Raw genomic sequence first — 18,523 nt, forward strand, 5'->3', positions numbered from 1 at the left:
AAGCAGAGACATATTGTATTATATGGCTCTGGATGAAGTAAATGAAGCTTAAAACAAACATTATTTATACGGCCTTGTCATGATTTCGTCTTTTGTGTAACAGAAGAAATGCACTGTCTATGCGTTTAAGTATAGTAATTTTGAAGGAAGTTAATGTTATTATGTCGGACGAGATTTGTGCAATTCAACATAATAAACAATGATTTAGGTGAACTCGATTGAAGGTCATTGAATGTTGTTGATTTTTCACCGTAAAATCTACACTTCACCAAAAATTAATTAGAGTTATTTCCCCTAGATTTTTATTCCTCTTGTCACTTGTGACTTTTTCTGTTTACTTGAATGTTTAATCTATTTAAAACTGCTAATTAGAGGAGTTAATACATATGTGAAATACAACGATTACAGTTTAGAATATTTACTGCACGGGTTAACTAAGAACCTCAGTTTGAACAGATGACGGTAGATGGTCATACGATATCAGCTGAGCCTTGATAAGGTATTCTACTTCTACTTCTACCGGATAATGGCCACAATCAATAAACTGAATATTTTGCCATGACTTCGGTGCGCATACGGACCCTTTCTGTTGCAATTCGTAAACTAAAAATAAAGACTAACTTAATATAAAAAAAGAAAGTGTACATGGTATGATTGCCAATGAGACATTTCTTCACAAAGAGACAAATGACACATCAATAAACAACTATAGTATAGCACGGGTTACATACAGCTTCAACAATGAGCAAATCCATTAACGCATATTCAGCAACAAAAGACCTCAAATTGACAATTCAAGTACTGTATTGTTAGGTCATGGGACGAAATTTTGCATTTGAATTTCGAGGTATAGAAGAATTGCTGGACCCTCATGTTTTCTTCTTTTTCCACACACGCATAACTCCTCTCTAGCATACATGTAATCACCACAATCAATGAACAGTCTCACTTATTAGACATGAGAAACACGAAGAAGAGACAAGAACTTGAAAGTTTAATCTTAAGATAGACTATCATAGTTTATATCCAATAATTACATTAGACATGTTAGATGTATGTTTCATTATAATACGTTATTCTGATTGGCTACACTGGAATCTCGCGTTATTCCTTAATCAACTTCATTACAAAATAAAATTTATCACTCATGATGACACAAGGTCCCACAATAAAGTGCACAGCTCAATTTAATAAAAACTTGATAAAAGTCGTGTTTTCATGACTCAGTGTTCTCTCCAGGATTTTTTGATAGTGCTGTGGTAAGCGCACGATTTTGGATTCTAGCTAAAAAATGTAATTATAAGTATTGAATGCTTCTTTTTGTAACTTCATAGGGTTGTACAAGTGTTGACCGTGCACACAGTTTTAGAATGAAAATGTACATAGGTCAACGCTTTTACACCCCAATGAAGTTACAAAAAGAAGCATTCAATTCTTAATTAAAAAAATGAATTTAAACTATAAGTACATATATGCACCGATACTGCAATACTCCTGTCCAATAGAAATAATACAGATAAAAGTGTCGTACTAAAGGATCACTCATTCTGTAAGACCAGTCTTACCTATATTTATAACATATATCTTACAGCAAATAAAAAATCAAGGGTTAAACATGAAATGTAGCTTCAAGAATCTCAATCGGTTTTGAAATCAATTTTAAATATATGATTTTTTTTTTTACATAGTTAGGTTCCAGTGTGACAGACAGGAAAAAAATGGTATACATGGTATAAAAGATATCTACCATGGTAGATAAGTATGATGAAGATTTGTATGAAAACCCGTTCTTCATAGCTTTACAGACTAACTTTCCTCAATTAAATGAAGAGGCAACATCCAGTTGTTGGACAGTAAGTAAATATATCTACTGTAAAAGCAGAAATTTTTCGTGGAGGATTTAATTTTGTTTATTTCGTGGAAGGAATATATCCACAAAATTAAAAACTCCATGAAAATTTAACCTCCATATATAATATCACTTCCATTAACTGGAAACCACGAAATTAAAAACTGATAATGATGAAACATTAACATTTAAAAGTGCACATATTCCTTTCTTGCACAAAAACAATCTGAATCTTGCTTTGATGCTTTCTGACATCTAGTTAAAAAACAGTGTCTGTTAGATGGATGACAAAAGTATATATATATTTATAGTGTATTTAAGAATATTACAATAAATACGTATACTGGACAGGTGTGTATCAGCAAGCAGATCTGTGGTTCTCCTCAGACACTCCAGCTTCCTCCATCAATAAAAACTGACCATCATACATTGTAGGTCATCATAATATGCTTGTTTAAAAAATTCCAATAGGGAACATATATAACATTAGTTTAATCATAATATGGTCAAGAAAAGGAGTGTTGAAAGTAGCATTATTTTTATACCCCATTGATGGGCATTATGTTTTCTGGTCTGTGCGTCCTTTCTTCCATTCATCCGTTCGTCCATTCATCTGTTCCTTCGTTGGTTCATCCATATGTCCCACTTCTAGTTTAAGTTTTTTTGTCAAGGTGGTTTTTGATGAAGTTGAAGTCCACTCAACTTGAAACTTAGTACACTTGTTCCCTATGTCCTTTCCAATTTTAATTCCAAATTAAAGTTTTGACCCCAATTTCAGGGTCCACTGAACATAGAAAATGAAAGTGCGATTGGAGCAACCGTGTACTATTGACACATTCTTTCTAGGGATGTTTTAAAGTTAATAAAACAAAAGTTTCACAGTCCAGAAATAGTTTCATGCTAGTGATTGAAAAAAATCAGCTCTTAAGGATTGATACATTTGTAGTTGACACCTTAATTTAAGCACATAAAGTAAAGAATTAAAAATATCTAAAGTGTACCTATATTTCAGGTCTGTATACCACGATATTCCTCTGTGGAACATGGAAGTTTTACTGAACAAGATGTAAAGGATCACATTATTATTACAGCACAGACGGAAACAGACATTTATTCAACTTGGTCAGGAAAGGTAAACTTGTGTTGTCATATATGTCTGGTCAGAGGTCATAATCTAGATTTACTCCTATTAACATTTAAGTAGCAGCATCGTTGTGAGTAGTTGTTGGGATTGTTTAACAATGAACAAAAAGGCGATTTTAGTTAACACCATTTTATGAAATGCATCTTACAAGTAATGTTATCAAAATTACTAATGCAAGTTTTTGTATTTGCAAAAAATACCCTGTCACAATTTTTCAGATGATGCTAGGTAATCTCAATGTGAAAGCAACCCAAAAGCATGATTTAAACCATCTTCTGTAAAATTCAGAAATTATTGCGTACATTTATCATTGGAATTTTGTCATTTATTACTAAAATGCAATTTTAATTTTGCGATATTGAGAAAAATCCTGTTTAATTCATATAATTTTTTTTTTTAAATGCAACTTTTAGATTATTGTAATATAAAGTTTTTTAAACCCTGTTGCAATTTTTCGCAATAATCATGATAATAAAAATATCGCAATAATTTCTGAATTTACAGTATAACAATGTAGGTCAAGGTACAATATTGCAATGTGTAAATAGTCCTGACTGTACAAAAGTCATGTTAGAACAAAGAAGAACACAGCAAATCTGATATAACACTGTTTAAGAAGTTGTCAGTTCTGAAAAATATGTGTTTTTAGGAAAATTAATTCCTTGTAGTTTCTTTTTTACAAATTAGATTAACATTAAATTAAAAAAAGTAAGGTTTGCAAACAATAAATTAAAAATCAGTTACTCCATCAGTATCCATGGATGGCAATGATGGACTGGACCAGTGGTAATACAAACAAACTCCTCTTGATCAGCAGTAACATATATTATTTTGTTTTACAAAAAAGTTAGTATTGATTTACATAGATTTGTTAAGGGGCCTGCTGAGGACCTTCTCTGGGTGTGGGATTTTCTCGCTGCGTTGAAGACCCATTAGTGGACTTCGGCTGTTGTCTGCTCTTTGGTCGGGTTTCTGTCTCTTTGACATATTCCTCAATTCCATTCTCAATTTTATTTGTATTTTCTCATTTTAGAAAATCTGCATCACAGATGGAAAGCTTTCATTAAAGATAGGCAATGAAGAAAATAAGGTACAGTTTAATTTTACTAAGGGATACTCTATTTAATGAAAGTTGGAAGTTACAAAGATATCAAAACATGTTTGTATCTTACACCGTAATATTGTACATGTACCATGTCAAATGGTATTTAAGATAAACAAAAGGGTCTTGTTGCCTCATAATGACCAATACAGTTATTTAAAATCACATGTTACAACTACATATTACTGATGTTCATCTTGACTGTCATGAAAGTCTTCAGTGATAATCTAAAAAACTTTTATATTAAGCAAGTTTTCAAGTTTTTGATATTTTATAATAAACACATACATTGTATTGTTTTACTGAAGAAAACAGCAATTACTAAATCCAATATTTCTTAGTTTTGCAAAGTTTCTATCCATTTTTAGGTTCCAATTTTATTTGAAGAGACATTTTACAACAATAGTGATGAATCTTACAAAGTTTTGTGTATTGGCTGGCCACTGAATACTATCCCTAAAGGTCTGTACAAAACTTGCTTCTGGAATTTCGTAATTATTATATGACATTCACACATACATTTACTGTTAAAAGATAAAAGAAGATGTGGTATGTGTGTCAATGAGACAACTCTCCAAGTCACAATTTGTAAATAGTAAACCATTATAGGTTAAAGTACATCCTTCAAGACAGAGCCTTAGCTTGCACCAAGCAGCATGCTAAAACGTGCCCCAAAATGACTAGTGTAAAACAATTCAAACAAGAAAAACCAACAGTCTAATCGATGTAAAAAACTAGTAACACTTATGAACCACATCAATAAACGACAACCACTGAACAACAGGTTCCTGACTTAGGACAGGTGCAAAAAAATGCAGTGGGTTTAAATGTTTAACAGACGCCTACCTTCACCCTAATCTGAACCTGTAGTATTACATACAATATAAAAAAGAAATACATACTATAAAAAACAATTGAAATGGCTTAACTTGATCAAAAAGAAATATTAACAAACTAGAGGCTCTAAAGAGCCTGTGTCGCTCACCTTGGTCTATGTGAATATTAAAGGAAGCAGATGGATTCATGACAAAATTGTGTTTTGGTGATGGTGATGTGTTTGTACATCTTACTTTACTGAACATTCTTGCTGCTTAAAATTATCTCTATCTATAATGAACTTGGCCCATTAGTTTCAGTGGAAAATGTTAGTAAAAATTTACAAATTTTATGAAAATTGTTAAAAATTGACTATAAAGAACAATAACTCCTAAGGGGGTCAATTGACCATTTCGGTCATGTTGACTTATTTGTAAATCTTACTTTGCTGAACATTATTGTTGTTTACAGTTTATCTCTATCAATAATAATATTCAAGATAATGACCAAAAACAGCAAAATTTCCTTAAAACTAACAATCCAGGGTCAGCAACCCAACAACGGGTTGTCCGATTCATCTAAAAATTTCAGAGCAGATAAATGTTGACCTGATAAACAATTTTACTCCATGTCAGATTTGCTCTAAATGCTTTGGGTTTTGAGTTATAAGCCAAAAACTGCATTTTACCCCATGTTCTATTTTTAGCCATGGCGGCCATCTTGGTTGGATGGCCGGGTCACCGGACACATTTTTCAAACTACTAACCCAAAAGATTATTGTGGCCAAGTTTGGATTAATTTGGCCAAGTAGTTTCAGAGGAGAAGATTTTTGTAAAAGATTACTAAGATTTACGAAAAATGGTTAAAAATTGACTATAAAGGGCAATAACTCCTAAAGGGGTCAACTGACCATTTCAGTCATGTTGACTTATTTGTAAATCTTACTTTGGTGAACATTATTGCTGTTTATAGTTTATCTCTATCTATAATAATATTCAAGATAATAACCAAAAAGAGCAAAATTTCCTTAAAATTACTAATTCAGGGCCAGCAACCCAACAACGGGTTGTCCGATTCATCTGAAAATTTCAGGGCAGATAGATCTTGAACTGATTAACAATTTTACCCCATGTCAGATTTGCTCTAAATGCTTTGGGTTTTGAGTTATAAGCCAAAAACTGCATTTTACCCCATGTTCTATTTTTAGCCATGGCGGCCATCTTGGTTTGATGGCCGGGTCACCGGACACATTTTTCAAACTACTAACCTAAAAGATGATTGTGGCCAAGTTTGGATTAATTTGGCCCAGTAGTTTCAGAGGAGAAGATTTTTGTAAAATATTACTAAGATTTACGAAAAATGGTTAAAAATTGACTATAAAGGGCAATAACTCCTAAAGGGGTCAACTGACCATTTCAGTCATGTTGACTTATTTGTAAATCTTACTTTGCTGAACATTATTGCTGTTTACTGTTTATCTCTATCTATAATAATATTCAAGATAATAACCAAAAACAGCAAAATTTCCTTAAAATTACTAATTCAGGGGCAGTAACCCAACAACGGGTTATCCGATTCATCTGAAAATTTCAGGGCAGATAGATCTTCACCTGTTTAACAATTCTACCCCATGTCAGATTTGCTCTAAATGCTTTGGTTTTTGAGTTATAAGCCAAAAACTGCATTTTACCCCTATGTTCTATTTTTAGCCATGGCGGCCATCTTGGATGGTTGGCCGGGTCACCGGACACATTTTTTAAACTAGATACCCCAATGATGATTGTGGCCAAGTTTGGTTTAATTTGGCCCAGTAGTTTCAGAGGAGAAGATTTTTGTAAAAGTTAACGACGACGACGGACGACGGACGACGACGGACGCCGGACGCCAAGTGATGAGAAAAGCTCACTTGGCCTTTTAGGCCAGGTGAGCTAACAAAAACGGGAGGTTCATGGAAGAGCCTACACAAACGCTCTACACTCACTATTGCTTGGGCAAAAATAATCACGAATATAATGCCTACCCATGTTAAAACTAAAATAAAGTATAGCTTGCATCAATTATTTCTTAAATATAAATACAATATGTAAAACAATGTCAAATAGACAACTATATCCTGGGACAAAATGGTGTTTTCACAGGTAACTTGATTTTTTTTTTAAATATAACTGTTTAAAATTATAAAAATATAAAAAATTGTGTTTTAGGAGTACGGAAATATTTTTTACAGAATTGATTTGTTTATAGTACGAAAATAGAAGTGAAAATTAATATCAATAATTAACACTTATCAAAGATGGCACATGTATATATAATAGTGAGAAGAGATATAACACAAAAACAAGCAAACATCAAAAATTCATTACAAATTGTGACAAGAGGGTTAAGTGTTTTAACGCAATGGACAGTCAAGAAGACATGACTTGTGCAATGCTAAAATAAAAGTATTGATAGTTAGGATGTTACCTTTTAATGAATTAACATTTAGATTGAAAATCAATTTTAAGAATTAGTGTGTACATATTTGTGTAAGTTATTATAATAGGAAAAATTACTAATGTTACTCTTATTTATTTCATTTTAAAACAAATTTTGCACTCTTTACAATGTTACAACAAATTTTCTATTTAAAGAAATGTTTTATTTTCAGATAATGTTAAAAGTGATCACCTCAAAACTGCAGCAAGGCCAACCACATATGAAGAGTGTTGTAAATTACTTTTTGGACATTCAGGTATTTAAACATTAAGCACAATTATTAAAACAAATGAGGGGAGAAGATACCAAAATCTATAATGTTGAACCAAGTCAATCAACACTATTGAAAAACTTGCATGGATGAAGAGTTGTCTCATTGGCACTCATACCACATCTTCCTATATCTATAAACTACAGTGCACAAAACATGACATGACATAGAATACTAGAATTTTAGTAAAACTAAACCTCAACTGGTACCACCAATGATTTCCTGCCCCACCTTTGATTTACTAAGCATAAACCTTAAAAAGAATTTGAGATTATATGAGATAAGTATTACTTAATCAGTGACATTTGAGTACATACCGGTACATATACATAGACAAAAAGTTTATGTTATTAATCAAAATATTGAAAATTAATTGAATCTTCACTGTCTTTGCTTTTGCTATTTTGGTTCATCTTTTAATATTTGATTATGTTATATCCAGGGCGTTGCCATAACATATGTTGGAATGAGAAAATTATATTTGAAAAGTGTTTAAGACCAGTACCTATAAACTAAATTGTATAACCATGTTTGTATGTTTATAGGATCTAGAAGAAGCCAGGATGCTGTGGATAAACTGCTGGATTCCTTCGCTAAGTCCTACAAGATATCAGGAGAAAAGTTTGTTGATATTGTTGTAAGTGGGTCTCTTATTAGAGATAGCATCAACACTTTAACCTGAATATTGTTATCATTTACCAGTATGAAATGAGTAGCCTTCTATGTGATGAAAAGGGAGCTTACTCTCAGCCATCCTAACAAATATCATAAAGTTTGAAGTATTGAACTAAAAAAATCAAGTCAATACACAACATGTGGAAAATTGCCTTAGTATCTCCAATATGGCATTCGATCTTTTAATTGCGAACACCTGTGATTAGATAAGGCCATTGAGACTATCAATAATGTGATGTGATGTTTGTTTATTGCATGTGAGGATTCATTATTTTTTACGTCCTAACTGTGTATCCAGAGCATTATCTATACTATTAAACGAGAAGACCTCATTTTGTGTGTCGCTTCTCTTCCTTCCACAATAAATCAATCATCATGCCTCTGTGTCCTATAGGTAACATGCATAGTCGCATTTGTCATCCATTCTTACGACTGTTCAGATTGAGTTATTTTGGGAGAAACCGGATATGATTCCGTCATCAGACTGACTTTTAGTCATAGATTAGACTTCCGGTTTGAAACATGCACAAATACAACCAATCGTATGATAGATAACAAAAATGAAAAATAAATGAGCCAATCAGAGCGTTCTCCATATCATGGTGTTTACATCGCAAGGCCCACAACTATTATACCTCCTTATAGAGGACAATTATTTTTCGTGTTTATCTACATGTAAACTACGATTATACTACTTTAATATATAGTCTAAGAGACTCTCTGTATTCTGTCTACTGTTTTCTTTGAAACGTTTACTATTTAAGGGGTCATACCAGTTGCATATATATTAAAATAAGTAAAACATGTTACACAAGTACAACCAATCGTATGATAGATAACAAAAATGAAAAATAAATAAGCCATTCAGAGCGTTCTCCATATCATGGTGTTTAGATCGCAAGAATCACAACTATTATACCTCCTTAGAGATGACAATTATTTTTCGTGTTTATCTACATGTAAACTACGATTTAAATACTACTTAAATATATAGAGACTCTCTGTATTCTGTCAGGGACTTTCTATGTTAGTATAGAAAGTTCCTGATTCTGTCTACTGTTTTCTTTGAAATGTTTACTATTTAAGGGGTCATACCACTTGCATAAATAAGTAAAACTTCATCTTAAACTACCTCGACCAAAAACTTTAAACTGAAACGGGACGGACGGACGACGGAAGACCGAACGAATGAACGCATAATGCCCACAAATGGGACATACAAATTTATTGTTGAAAGGGAAAATAGTGATTTGGCAAAAATGAAAGTAAGGTAGAGATTAGAGGAAGGCATGACCTTTTTGGGGGCGTCGGGATCGGGTGTTTTTAAGCTCCTGGTTTTGGGATTGATCCTTACGTGATCCGGTAATATATTTTTCTATTTCGGGATTTCGGGATATGAAGTTTTTTAAAATTCTGCATCTCGGGTTTTCATGGTTTTAAGCCCGGGATTTCGGGATCAGGACCCCTCCGACCACCCTTCAAATTAGCCTTAGTCGGTCTTGGTCATTTATACAAGATTCATATCCTACCATTGGCATTTTAATAAGGCTCCCAAAAGAAAAAGCACTGATGGATTGTCCTAGCAGCATATTTTATTAAACTAATAATGGTCTATATATAAGCAGTTACATTTATTACATGTTTAAAACGGTGCAAATTTTTAATTTGATTTGACTTTTACCAAATTTTAAAGAAGATTGTAGCAAAGGAGATGAATAACTGTGGTCTGAGGCCAGAAACACGAAATAATTGAATTTAACAGAAAGGAAACAAATATCGGACTTTGGAAAAAGGAAGAGAGCTTTTCATACCTTTTATGGAATTCTCCATACATAATATCTTTGACAAAAAATCATCCTGTAATAGTTCACAAGCTGTATATGCCTGCGATTTCGCGGGTGTGTTCTAGTATATATTGAAGAAAACAAAACTTTTTATTACAAATTAAGATATACATGTACCGCTAAATTGACACTAACACTAAGTTAACTGCAACTTTTATTGTTTAACATGTTTCTCCGATGAGATTAGGAGGCATTGGTTCTGCTGTTTGTTAAAAATTCAAGTATTGTGAATTAAAAATGAATTTCTATTTTAGGACATTGCCTCTACACAGTACACCAAAGTTATGCAGACAGCTATGAAGGATTCTATTGTGGTAAGATTATGTCTATAACAAGGAGTTGTGTACCAGTTTTATAAAGTGTGAAGTGAAGCATAAATTTGAATCTCTTTATTAAAAAAAAAATCTCATTCTTTTTTGTAAACTCTTGATGGTAAAGCGAAATTTGTTGAATTTTTCAGGAATCTCAAGTTTAAATATAAAAAAAAAATCTAAATTCTGAAAAAATCATCTACAAATTTTTTAGCTTTTCAAAAGTCGAAATTATAAATGCACACAATTAGTTTTTGTAATTTATTGTAAATCAAAAGAATGGTAGTGAAGTGTTGTGAAATAGGAAATTAGGAATTCCAAAGGAGCAAACATAGATCATTTGATTAATAGCTGAGGGGGAAGAGCGATTGATAGGAAATTTACATTTAGGGGTGAGTGCATGTACTTCTTTGGGGTGTTAAATGACCGTGACTTCCAATGAATACAGTTAATATGTCTTATGTTTCAGAGAAGACAAGCACAAGAAAGCCAGACAAACATGGACAATTTAAAGTTTGCTGTGGAGGTAAAAATAGTTTACATTTTATATGAAATTGTTAACTTTTTGTAAATTGTGACTGTAATGGAGAGTTGTCTCATTGGCACTCAAACCTCATCTTCTTATTAATATGGAGTACCCAGTAATAAATAAAATAAAATATGCAGATTTGAAGATATTTTCTACTTGCTTTTGGTATCAAACCTGCAAACATTTTAAACAATTTTCATTTGTGGGTTTTTATGCACAAAAATACTTCTCAGATTAAAGTACTTGAATCTTTTGTTCTATGGTTTTGAATGAGTATATATTAGTTTTAATGCCATTTTAAAACTTCTTTAAATGTCTTTTATGAGGTATTCAGGTTATGTAATGGAAAAGATTCTGATCAACACATCACTTTAGGAAATCCCTATACAAGTAGAGAAAGTTGGCAGGTCTACAATATAATCAATAACCTTTGAAAATTATTTCTGTGCAATGGCCTTTTCTGTTAGACTCATCTTTCTGATTATTTACTAGTGTTAATTGAATCATCATAGGCTGTTTATGATTTTTAACACTAATTTAGCCATTCTGGAGTTACCCATAACTCTTTGTTACCCATAACTCTTTGTTATTTAACAATAAGAGCACTCAAAACCCAAACAATCTCTAATGATAATATACAGAGACAAGGTTCAGAGAGGTCAATAGGTTTTAATTAGAACATGTCATTGACTCTAGCATAATTACAAGCAGGGGCATCAGTATGACATGGGCACATTCTCCTTTTATTTTTAAAGTATTCATGTTTTACAGACTCCTCCTGAATTTTCTTCTTTTTATAATTTTCCAGGCCTACATGATGCAAGCCATTTATAAGGAATTATTCCAAGTGATAGTCACCAACTTTTCTAGTCAGGATACAGATATCAACAAGATGAGGAGAAATTTAAAGGACATTAACCTTAATAATCTGGGTGTCAAGTCAGATTTCATTTCTAATATAGTTCCTGCCAGAAAGGAATTGGTCAGGCTGAATTCTTACTCAACACCTTTCGGAAGAATGAAATGTTTGAAAAGAGTAGTCTCAGTTTTATGCAGACCTCCAAAGAGAAAAAATTCAGGTAGATGAATGAATTGAAGGTTACAGATCTGTGTTAATCACTGTTAATTTAAAAATAAAACAATGTGGTAAGATTGCCAATGTGATAACTGTCAATAAGAGAACAAAAGATGTAGAAGTTTACAACTTAAAGTTACTGCACAGCCTTCAACAAAACCCATACCGCATGGCAAGCTATGAATGGCCTTAAAATGACAAATGTAAAACAATTCGAACAAGGAAACTATGAGTTCTATTCATGTACAAAACAATTAATTGAAAGCAAATAAGATAAATAACAACAAACGACAACCACTGAAAAACACTTGGGATAGGCCCAAACAGTATGTGATTCGGTTGAACATGTTAAGGTTACTTTTTCATAAAAGAACAAGGTTAGACATGTTGTATAGTAACCTGAATACTGCTTATACTTTTACTTTCAATGATGTATTTTGTATTTATATATTTTTCAGTAGAGGAATCCATAGTGATCACCACAGATGATTTCCTTCCTATGTTAATCTTCCTGATTGTAAAATCTGATATTCCTAATTGGTAAGTTATAGATGTAAAAACTGGTACAGTGAAAACTGTGTTATCTGACACACTGGGGGGCCAGAAAAAATGTTGAATAAAGCATGGTGTCGGAATACTCAGGTTTTTTCTGCAAGGATAGGCATATTTTGGGACCATGACAATGTGTCTGTTTAAGCAGGATGTTGCAATACTCAGGTGTCGGATTATGCAGGTTACACTGTATTCCTAACTGGTAAGTTATGGATGCTAATTCTGATATTCCTAACTGGTAAGTTATGGATGCTAATTCTGATATTCCTAACTGGTAAGTTATGGATGCTAATTCTGATATTCCTAACTGGTAAGTTATGGAGGCTAATTCTGATATTCCTAACTGGTAAGTTATGGAGGCTTATTCTGATATTCCTAACTGGTAAGTTATGGATGCTAATTCTGATATTCCTAATTTGAAAGTTGCAGATCTATCTACTTCTCAAAAGGTTGCTATACAGTATGAGAAAAAGTGAAAAAAGTTTCACAAGAGCCTACAGTTGCTACTCTATCTGTCTGTCTGTCTGTCTGTCTATTCTTTTGGAAACAAACGTTTTCTCCAACAATTGTTTCAGTTGGTTTTGGGAAAAGATTTGCAGTATTTCCACCTTCAATGAGATGCATTAGTTTGATTTTATTATGTAGCACTCGCTACAAAGGGTATTTAAAGTTTCTAAATGATAAAAATTTGCATTTTGGAAGTGTCCTTACAACTGTGCAACTTTTAAAGTTGATGCTTGGTCATTTAACATTGGAAGAACTTTGAAATAATGAGGCCATGATTTTCGTCAACTTACTAAATGTCATTGAAAAACCTTGACCTAATACCTGTACTGCTGACTAACTCTTTTATCAGAAGATTTTAAATATATTTCTGCTTTACTAGGGATTTGCAATAATAACAAATATTTGACACTTCAATCATTGAATGATTCAACCAAAAAGAAAAACAAATAGCAAGATTGAAACTCATCTGTATTGAAATATATCCTAATATCTTCTGGATCTTGCCAACATTGCTCAGTTCTTTATAACTGTTTCCAAGTCAAAATTCCGAAATAAGAAATAGGAGAAATAAGTATATTAAACAGTGCAGTTTTATTTTGCAGGATGGCAAATCTTATGTATATTTTATTTTTCAGGATGGCAAATCTAATGTATACTTTATTTTTCAGGATGGCAAATCTTATGTATATGAAGCATTTTCATTTTTCTAGAACTACAGATGATGATGAATACTTGTAAGTCATGTGGTTAAATGTGATGGGTGGGTGTCAAATGTTTTTGAACAGTGAAAAAGTAAGTGAGTTTGAAAAATAAGGACCTCTTTAGGTGGTTTCCCTGTTTTCACAGTGCATTCTCTGTGCTCCATGTATGTTCTAATGAAATAGCCCATAAATACAAATTTTAAAGCTATTTTCATCAAATGAATCTGTCCCATAATTTGAGGACATCATAATAAGAAAATTAGAATCAAAGTTAATAGAATATTTATAATGGAACAAATCTAATATTCTGACAGATTTGTCCATTTTACCAACCTTTATTGTAAATGCACAATGTTGGTGTTTTTGTTACCTGCTGTGTTGCAAAAAATACTTTCAGTTGATTTTTTCAAGATAAACCAGGATTGCAACATTATATATATATATGATAATACAGTTTTTAGTGGAAAAATACTTATATTGAATAAATTTGATTGTGAATACCAAAAACCATGCAGGGTTTCCCCTGGGTCAATTATTTTTTTCGCCAACTCTTTCGCCAAAACAATATATTTTTCGCCACTTTATTATTTTTTTCGCCAAGTAACATATCGTTTCAAATTTAACTTTTTTTCTGCCCCCCCCCCCCTTTCTTAAATAAGATGACTTTGCCCCATTGTGTCTATGATTATTCTCTCAAACTTATTTTAGAGTCCACATTTTAATGAATAAACACTTAAAATTTACTTTACAAGAACAGATTTTTTTTAACTTAAAAGGGAAAAATATTCATTGTATTTTAAACAACTTTTCTAAATGAGGAGGCCACTATACTTTTAATAATACAGAAGATATAAGTCCTGGAATATAACAAAATTCATGGACATGTTTTGATCTTATAATACCAGTATAGTTGGTAGGGAAAGTTTCTTTAAAAGAAATATACTGATGTGCCCTGTTGTACTAAGAAGTGGTTTTTACAACAAAACAAAAGCTTTTATCACATTAAATTGATCCCTCATTTCATGTGTAGTCATTACATTGAAGGGTTACTCTCATTCTAGGGGTTGTTCCCAACCTTTTTTTCATAACGACAGTTTTCTTTTCTTGACTATCGTAAATAAAAAAGTTGAAACGTAAAACTGTGCTTGAAGCACGTGTGTCACTCAAACAACTATAAAGTAGTCTCCCTAATCAATTACAGTATATTAAAGTCAAAGGATAATTAAAGTTTTAAATCGGGGATTTTTCTTCCTTTTGAACATTTTTCGTCACAACAGCTTTCTTTTCTAAACTATCTTTAAAAGGAAAAGGAGACGTCAAAAGTTTGCTTCAATCACGTGCGTTGCAAAGTGGTAAATAAATTTTGTAATGATCTTGTAATATGACATTTTCCGGAAGCCATTTATCCATATCGTTTTGTCAAACAATTCAATCAACACCTTTATTAATCAGTCCTTTGTTGTCGATAGCCATAAAATGCAATCAGCTGATTATTGATTTTCTGTCCAAATCTTAATGAGGTCAAGGTGAATTCCGAGTATTGTCTGATCGGGTAAAGTCCGAGAAACTCGAATAAAGTAAATAAACAAGATGGAGGAAAATAATTCGTTATATATTTTTCTTTCGCCAAATTCTTTCGCAAATGACAAATTTTTATCGCCACAATTATTATTTTTTCGCAAATTGCGAAAATGGCGACCGCCAGCGGAAACCATGACCATGGTCTTTTATTGACATTGCTTAAGGTTTAAAGAAAATTCTTCTGATAGGAATAATTCTGAATGAATAATAGCTAACTGAATATAACTTTTTTGATAGTTTAATTGAAGTTTTTGATTATATTATATCCAGGTATTACTTGACTACAGTAGAGGCAGGGTTAGAACATATAAAGAGTGGTAAACTAACAGAAGAATCAAGCAAGGCTAATATTGTTGTAGGTATACTTATTACCCTTTTGTATTTAGTTTAAAATAATTTTTGGTAATGTAATTATAAAAATGAATTTAAGGAGATGCAGGGTAAACATAAAAACATGTATTTTAAATGCACATACTGTTTATCATTATAATATATACCAATGAAAGGAGATGTGTTAATTCAATAGTGATACTGCAACCCAATGATACTAGAAACCAAAAGGACTATAAGCAGGGCTCACACTACTTCAGAATTATAGGGAGAAGTGGTGAGATTTGAAAGAGAAGTGCTCATTCGCGCGGTGCGCTACAATGTTTGGATTTTACAATAGTATAAAGGGCCATACGTAAATAATGTTTTTTTTATATTGTTCAATTCATATCTGAGTAAAAAAATTACAATTAAAGTAACATTTGAAATTAAAAGTTGTTTAAGTTTTACTAAGGTTCTTGTGAGAAACTACCAACTAAATATCTAGCACTAAAAAAAAAAGAAAAATTATTTTAAAAAATGTAAAGAAATTATAATATATCAATTACAATTTAATTAAAAATTATCTTGTGTATGAAATTCAGTGTTATTCATAAAAAAATATAAAAGTTATTAAGCTGGGCCATAATATATTGATATTAAATAGTGTCAGAGTTAAGCAACTTTAATCAATAGTTTGAAACAATCCATAAAAAATATAGGGAATTATATACACCAATCAATTAGATGTAACCAAAAGTCTCTTAATGCGTGTGGAATGCGTAATTTTTCCCTTTGGGATCAATATTCTTCTGTCAGCTGTTCCATCCGTGCGTCCGTAGTAATTATTGTAAAAGTACGGATTTCGGTCATAGCTGGTCCGGTTCAGATCTGTAGTTTAGAAATCGGTCAATGGCGGACGAATGCAAGAAAATTTACAAAAATAAACGATGTTTGACAAGTTATCTGGAAAGGAACATGACGTTTTTAATGCAATAAATGGATTAAACATTTACTGGAGGCAACTTTTATCACGTTTAAATGAAGTAACAAAGTTATTTTGCCGCCGAAATTTAGGTTGCTGTACGTTTCGAGTAACAAACACCGGAACTTGCGGAAATGCACGAAGTGATAAAAAGTTGTATTTTTATCAAATAACCTGCTACACACTGTGAAGACAAGGCTTCAACCTCTTTTCTGAAGATAATGAATCGTTTATGTCTGAATTTCTTTAATTATTAATAAAAAATTGATGTTTCATCAACTTAGTAAAAATTGAAAATGTCCGATGACGGAAGCGACTGAAAGCGAGTATCGTCAAGAACAGGGCGACTTGTTTTCACTTTTGGGGGTCGGGGAAAGCGAAGTGACGGTTGGGAAGGCGACTTCTTCGCCCAAGTCGCCTGGTAGCGTGAGCCCTGCTATAAGTCAACATACAGTCTTGAACTTTGGACATGTCTCTATACAAAATGTTATAGCCCAATATGTTATACACAACAACACAGTGCTCAAGAGTACAACAAAACAATTTAGAATTCTATTTTTCATGTCATTTAAAGTTTCTCTATCTATAGAAGATTTATAGACTTAAAATATCCCTTTTAGAGTAAATATTTTACCATGATATAGTGTTTTTTTCAATTACAGGTTTTTCCCAAACATGACAGTAAGACAGAAATCAATAGACAGACATCCAGTAATATTGTAGACAGATTTTTTCAGGTATAGGTCTATAAAACTTTCTTACATTTTTTACTTATCTTATATACAAATCTTTGGAGGAAATGTTCAGCACAACTAGCGAGTAAACTAACATTCAACCAAAACCTTACTGAACAGAAATATCTTCACATATTTATTGAATGGCAGCAAAAATTAATTTAATTAAACTTTCAGTATGTGCAATGTGGTGATGAATCAGCTGTGATAACATTACTGAGGAAATCTAAGTCTGGTCAGGATGATATCAGTCCATTAATGTGCCATCCTCTGTGTGGCTGTGATAAATGTTCACGACTCACTTCACAAGTCAAAACAGATGAAAACCTGGTAACAGCCTACACCAGAGATGATAGAGGTTATACAGGTATGTGCACAGTTTCTAAGGTCAAAGGTCACACAGGTATGTGCACAGTTTCTAAGGTCAAAGGTTTCACAGGTATGTGCACAGTTTCTAAGATCAAAGGTTACACAGGTATGTTCACAGTTTCTAAGATTAGAGGTTACCCAAGCCTAGGTATGTTCACAGATTCTAAGATTAGAGGTTACACAGGTATGTTCACAGTTTCTAAGGTGAAAGGTTACACAGGTATGTTCACATATTCTCAGGTTAGAGGTTACACAGGTATGTTCACAGTTTCTAAGGTCAAAGGTTACACAGGTATGTATAGTGATTCTAAGATTGGAGGTTACACAAGTATGTTCACAGTTTCTAAGGTCAAAGGTTACGCAGGTATGTTCACAGTTTCTAAGATTATAGGTTACCAAGGTATGTTCACAGATTCTCAGATTAGAGGTTACACAGGTATGTTCACAGATTCTAAGGTCAAAGGTTACACAGGTATGTTCACAGATTCTAAGATTAGAGGTTACCGAGGTATGTTCACAGATTCTCAGATAAGAGGTTACACAGGTATGTTCACAGTTTCTAAGGTATAGGTTACACAAGTATGTTCACAGATTCTAAAGTCAGGTCATAACTCCTTTTATACATTTCTTCACAATTTCTAGTGGATTGAAAACAATAGTGAGTGTATATGATTTTTGATTTTGACAGATTATG

The 18,523-nt window shown here is 32.4% G+C and overlaps 1 protein-coding gene across 3 annotated transcripts in view; it reads left to right on the forward strand.

The window, feature by feature from the left end:
- The first annotated feature begins 293 nt into the window (after window positions 1-293).
- The window catches only part of LOC143080762 (ankyrin repeat domain-containing protein 27-like), a 94,302-nt gene continuing 76,072 nt past the window's right edge, over window positions 294-18,523 (forward strand). For all 3 annotated transcript variants that reach the window (XM_076256785.1, XM_076256783.1, XM_076256784.1), the window contains exons 1-15: window positions 294-499; window positions 1,689-1,853; window positions 2,862-2,981; window positions 4,027-4,083; window positions 4,464-4,557; window positions 7,559-7,642; window positions 8,203-8,294; window positions 10,431-10,490; window positions 10,957-11,013; window positions 11,825-12,095; window positions 12,550-12,631; window positions 13,819-13,884; window positions 15,703-15,787; window positions 17,389-17,463; window positions 17,638-17,827. In XM_076256785.1, the coding sequence (XP_076112900.1) occupies window positions 1,749-1,853; window positions 2,862-2,981; window positions 4,027-4,083; window positions 4,464-4,557; window positions 7,559-7,642; window positions 8,203-8,294; window positions 10,431-10,490; window positions 10,957-11,013; window positions 11,825-12,095; window positions 12,550-12,631; window positions 13,819-13,884; window positions 15,703-15,787; window positions 17,389-17,463; window positions 17,638-17,827 (1,438 nt within the window). In that variant the 5' untranslated portion in view covers window positions 294-499; window positions 1,689-1,748. The remainder of the gene's footprint in view (window positions 500-1,688; window positions 1,854-2,861; window positions 2,982-4,026; window positions 4,084-4,463; window positions 4,558-7,558; window positions 7,643-8,202; window positions 8,295-10,430; window positions 10,491-10,956; window positions 11,014-11,824; window positions 12,096-12,549; window positions 12,632-13,818; window positions 13,885-15,702; window positions 15,788-17,388; window positions 17,464-17,637; window positions 17,828-18,523) is intronic.

Source organism: Mytilus galloprovincialis, chromosome 6 (assembly GCF_965363235.1).
Source record: "Mytilus galloprovincialis chromosome 6, xbMytGall1.hap1.1, whole genome shotgun sequence".
NCBI classification, from domain to species: domain Eukaryota; kingdom Metazoa; phylum Mollusca; class Bivalvia; order Mytilida; family Mytilidae; genus Mytilus; species Mytilus galloprovincialis.